The sequence below is a fragment of the Entamoeba dispar genome, genomic scaffold (assembly GCF_000209125.1).
Source record: "Entamoeba dispar SAW760 scf_1105229457995 genomic scaffold, whole genome shotgun sequence".
Taxonomy (NCBI): Eukaryota; Evosea; order Mastigamoebida; family Endamoebidae; genus Entamoeba; species Entamoeba dispar.
This window is the reverse complement of record NW_001852971.1, coordinates 1-5,457: the sequence shown is the minus strand read 5'-3', so window position 1 is coordinate 5,457 and position 5,457 is coordinate 1. Positions and strand designations below refer to the sequence as shown.

Below are 5,457 nucleotides of genomic sequence, written 5' to 3'. Positions count from 1 at the left end.
TTGTGTTTCAGATGAAACAGATATAATGTGATTTAACTCTTCTTTGTTGTATAATTTTAAATTAAATAAATTAACAAACAAGAAATATAAATGATATAATAAATTAATTACATCAGATTCAATTGTGATTCAACAATGAATTGAAATAATAATGTATCATTCTCTTATTTTTGAATGATTAACTCATTCTCATTTATCATCATTAATGATAAATAAGAAATGATAAATTATTAATTGTTTGTTCATTTATTTGTATTTCATTTCTTCTTTCTCTTTATTATTCTCTTCTTTCATTAAAAACATGAAATAAAATAAATTTGATAATCTCATTATTTCAGAATTAAATGATTACATTACAATATAATTATGAAAGAACGAAAAGAAGAGCAGAAATGGCATATCTTAAAGAACATTATCCACAAAATATATTTCAATTTCATAAAATAGGTATAAAATTTCAAACCATCAAGAAGAACAAAACGAGATAGTTGTTGAACCTGATGTACACTTTCAACAAGATGGGAAAGAATACCTTGTTTTCTTCAATAACATTTCAGTGAAATACATAATATTTTAAATCAATGATTAGAAAATGAACTATCAGAACATTGGTTTATTATTCCTGATATCCTTAAAAGTAATTCAAAACAAATTGCAGAAAAAGGAGAACCACATGGATTTTTAAGAAATTTGGCTACTAATTTAATTCCAATTTATGGACAATATCAAGGGTATCGTTGTTGGTGTAATATTTTAGCAAGAAAGTTATCTTCAAAATCATCAGAAGATGAAAAGAGAATATTTCATTTGGCATTTCATGTATATAAAACAAAAGAATTAATTGAAAAATATGGAAATGAAATAAAAACAGGTAAAATATGTGGTATTTGTATTGAAAAGAATTTTAATGGGAATAGTGATTATATTATAGATTATGATGATGGTTTTTATCAAGACATAGAATTAAAATTTATGAATTAATGTCTTCATATAAAAGTTTATATTATAAATTCAAAACATTAATTGATATATTGTATGAAGCTGAGTGAGAGATTCAACCAACATTAAATGAATGGAAAAGAGTAGAATTTTGTTTTGTTATTAATAAAGTGAATTATTATTTTACAAGACAAGAACAACTTTTAAGTGATAAATCATTTGAAGAACTTAAATTAATGACAATTCTTAGGAAAATGATTAATCAATTTGTAATTAAATACATACATTTATATTTAACAAATACAGAAACTATTCTTGGAATTACATTAACTTAACATAAAATATACTTCATTATTTATTGATTCAAATGTTAATGAATTTTATAAAAAGATTATAAAAAGATTAAATACAGAAGCACAAATTCTTATAAATAAATATTCATAGATTGAATTCACAATAGAAAGGATTAAAGAAATACCAGAGAGTTTAAAACATGATAACAATCAAGATTTATTAGATAAATTGAAAATAGAAATAAGTGAATTAAAAATTAAACTAAAAAATTATGGGGAGATGCAGTAATTGAAGTTGGTAAAGTAGTAATAAAGAAAGTAGATGATGTATCAGATGTTGCTGTTTCAATTTTTGATATTTATTCATTAATACAACAATTTAAAATAAAAGATATATTAGATTATATGTTAACACAAAATAAAATAACAAACAACTCACAACAAGGAGGTAATGATAATCATCCAACAAACAATACAAATAAACAAAATAATTCATCTAAAATATCTTTATATAATAATAATACACCACTTGGAAGAACAATAAAAACTATAAACATTAATCCAGAACAATTAGATAAACTCCATTCATCATTTAATAATATTGTTGATGCACAAACTATAACAAATAAAATTGAATTGTATAAAAACAAATGATTGGATTTGAAAAAGTTCAAGAAATATCAAATGATTTTATTAATTTACTTAAAGTTAAAATAATATTGAAAAGAGAATGACCATTTGATGAGATTGATATTAATGAATGTTTATGAATTATTGTTACAGAAGATAACAAATATATTGTTAATCCAAGAACTAGTTCTGAATGTAAAATTAATCATAAAATATATAAAATAGAAAAAGTATTAAATTATAATGAAGAATATGAAAAATAATAATCAAAATGATAATTTGAATTTATTTTAATGATTTTATGGTTTTATTTCAATAATTTCAAATAAATAAAAATGAAAACATGAATAATTATAACTATTTTATACATTATTTTAATGTATAATTTGAATATATAATTAACAAATAATTAATACTTATTATATTTATAATGACATCAATTAAATATTATAAAATATTCATTTTTATTTTAATTAAAATGAATATAACAAATAAAATAAGAGAGTGTTATATTTATCTTTTTTATTTCATATTTATTAAACCAAAATTATATTTTAAATTAAACCTTCTTCAATTAGAGAATTAATGTGATTATTCCAATTATTATCATGACTAGGTTTACTGTCATGCTTGGTGTTCCATCATCTGTTGGTGGATAAACACAAACATCTTCAATGCATTTATTATTATTATAATCAAATTTATATCCTTCATCACAATATGATAGTACACATTTTGTACTCCATTCTCCATTATCTCCACATTCATATCCTCCATGTCCATGTTCTATATTAATTTCTTTATCACATTTTTCATCTCTTTTAACTAATCTTTTATTCTTTGGATTACATTTTGTTTGATATTTCTCTATTATCTTCTTTGTTTCTTCTTCAAATTCTTCTATTGTTTCATCTAGTATATCATATGGATATATATTCACTCTTTCATCTATCATATCAGTTAAGAATTCTCTAGGAATACTTTCATCATAATTATAATTATGTCTAAATGTTTCTCTAACACTTATTCCAACTTTATATCCATATTGTGTAAATATATTATCTTCATCCATCTCATTTAAATCAATAACACTGGTTGGTGATAATCCTACTTCAAATTCTTCATCTTTACCATTAGGATCACCATCAAATCCAACAAGAATAGCTCCTCCCCATTCTTTTAATCCTTTTGTAACAAGTGAACAACCAGAATAACAAAATGAATCTGTATAAACTACTATTTCTGTTGGTTTTCTTGGGTTTTTCATTAATTTCTTTGCTTCCCAATTTTCAGTTGATGGTTGTGAAACTTTATGTTCAACATCACCATATTTAATAATCTTTGGTTTTGTATACCATTCTCCAAGTGTTTGTGGATTAATTTCTTTTTCTCTTACCTCACATGTTTCTGGGTCATACAAAATTGTGCCCATTCCTGCTTTCATTAAATATTCGGTAAAATCTGATATTCTTCCTGACTCTATTTCATTAACATCATCATATGGTGCAAGTATTTTCTGAACCCATTGTGAATAATCATAATCACCTCCTCCATTCTTTGGGAATATTACTTGAATAGGATAATTATTAGAATCAAATAAATCAATACATTCTGTAATTGTATCTTCATATGATTCAACATATGCATCTTCAGGGTCAAATGCTGTAATGACAAATGTATTAATTTTATTATCTGATAATGAGCAATATACATTATTATCATCTGATATATATCTTTCAATTATTCCTTGTTTTGTTTTCATTCTTTTGCCAATTTCTTTTCTTGATTTTATTTCTTCTGGTGTTAATTTTGGTTTAATTCCTTGTTTAACTTCTTCTCCTTGAAGTAATTCTTTAAGTGATTTATTAGGTGTTGATAGCTTGAATATAGAATAGTTAATTGTGACACTTTCTTCATTTTCCCATGTAATACTTATTGGTGTATTTAAATATTCTTTTGATAATGGTGTGTCACTCAATGGCCCAAATGAAATTGCTGATCTTGCTTCTGTAAATTGTGCATGTGGACATTTTAAAGCAGAGTATTTCTTTCCAAATTCACGAATAATATTAAATGGATCTTCTCCATTTATTGTTTTAACTGCTACATTTTCATTATTAACTATTCCTTCTGGAACATCAATAGGAATATCTTCAATTTCGTTTCTAGGAGTTAAATACATTTTCTTATCATTATCAATATTTATTGTAAATGGAAGGAAATAAAAGAAATTAGTTAATTCTGAATTTGGTTTATTCAGATCTTCATCTACACTAAAACCTAAATGTCCATCTCTTGTTGAAATAATAAGACTTTGTATTTGAGAATAGAAATCATACATACTTGTTGTTTTTGTGTTTATTTTATTTAATTGTTCATCAATATCCACTTTTTCATAATAATTATTTGAAAATGATGGTTGTGGTGGATTCTTTAATATATCTTTAAACACATATGCTTCTAAATAATGTTTTAATCCTGTGATAATATCATTATTTTCTTTTTCTGTTGTTTCAATTGATTCAATACATTCAAATGCACTGTCTACTGTATCTATTTCATTTGTAGTATATTCACTACACTGTTTTGATAATGAGAAAGTAATAAATAGAAGTAACAAATTGATCATTTTAATGAATATATCTTTCTTAGTTTATGTTTAAATACTCATCTATCTTTTATTTCCTTTATTTATTATTTATTATCATTAAATTATTACCCTCACTTAATTCCTCTTTCTTTTATTTTCCTATCGCGTTCATTTTCTTTTTTTGTTAACATTACATTTGATATATTTTCATGTTTTTTGTTCTTAATTTAAATCAAACATCATTCATTATTTCAAATATTTTCAAATATAAATTAATTCTTACCTGTTATCACATTGATTTAATTTATTATTTTATCGAATGGTAAATTAGAAATATTTATAAAATAAAATTACATATTTATATTTACCCCCTTTTTATTTATTTCTTGTTATTGTTAAAATTGTATGAAATGTTTTATAATTAAATATTCTTTTTTTAATTTAAATTCAATTTTCTCTATATAATATTTAAGTATATTAATTAATTATTTCTTTATTTGTATTTAATAAATTGAATGATAATAATTTCTTGAAATAATTAATTTCAATATATTGATATGTTGTTTTATCATTGTTATTTATTTATATTTATTTAATTATTTTTGATTTATGATTATTATGTTATTTATTTGATTATTTATTATTCATTTTATCATTTATTTGTTATCAATGAATGAATAAAACATTATGAATAAATTAATAAAATAAATATTATTAATTCATTATGAAATGATAGTTAAATATCATATTATGAAATTAAATAGATAAATTAAAATTAAAATAACATAGAATTCAATAATATTATGTTGTATTATATTATATAATTCAATTTTAAATTATAATATCATAATTTAATTAAATTCATTTATTATCAATTATATTATCATTTATTTTATGTTTGAATTTTGATTATCATTTATTTTATTAGTATTTTATTATTAAAATTACATATTAAACATTCTTTATCATTTATATATTTAATTTTATTTCTTTTGTTTATTTATT

General features: G+C 21.6%; 2 protein-coding genes across 2 annotated transcripts, besides 10 other annotated features; one reads left to right on the top strand and one right to left on the bottom strand.

Moving 5' to 3' along the window:
- Window positions 1-291: part of a repeat region that runs on past the window's edge.
- Window positions 292-344: 53 nt separating this feature from the next.
- Window positions 345-981, top strand: EDI_322180 (uncharacterized protein; the record flags this gene model as incomplete). The annotated part of the gene is made up of 2 exons (XM_001734187.1): window positions 345-447; window positions 590-981. The coding sequence occupies 2 exons, from the start codon at window positions 345-347 to the stop codon at window positions 979-981; spliced, it is 495 nt and encodes a 164-aa protein (XP_001734239.1).
- Window positions 982-2,058: 1,077 nt separating this feature from the next.
- Window positions 2,059-2,360: a sequence feature (AT_rich).
- A 9-nt stretch (window positions 2,361-2,369) lies between these two features.
- Window positions 2,370-2,426: a sequence feature (AT_rich).
- A 10-nt stretch (window positions 2,427-2,436) lies between these two features.
- On the bottom strand, window positions 2,437-4,491 carry EDI_322170 (uncharacterized protein; the record flags this gene model as incomplete). Its single annotated transcript, XM_001734186.1, has 1 exon — window positions 2,437-4,491. One exon carries the CDS (start codon window positions 4,489-4,491, stop codon window positions 2,437-2,439), a length of 2,055 nt encoding a protein of 684 aa, XP_001734238.1.
- Window positions 2,541-2,569: a sequence feature (AT_rich).
- A 57-nt stretch (window positions 4,492-4,548) lies between the features above and the next one.
- Window positions 4,549-4,580: a sequence feature (AT_rich).
- A 195-nt stretch (window positions 4,581-4,775) lies between these two features.
- Window positions 4,776-5,006: a sequence feature (AT_rich).
- Window positions 5,007-5,026: 20 nt separating this feature from the next.
- Window positions 5,027-5,117: a microsatellite.
- A 27-nt stretch (window positions 5,118-5,144) lies between these two features.
- Window positions 5,145-5,320: a microsatellite.
- Window positions 5,248-5,391: a microsatellite.
- Window positions 5,317-5,454: a microsatellite.
- Between the last annotated feature and the right edge of the window lie 3 nt (window positions 5,455-5,457).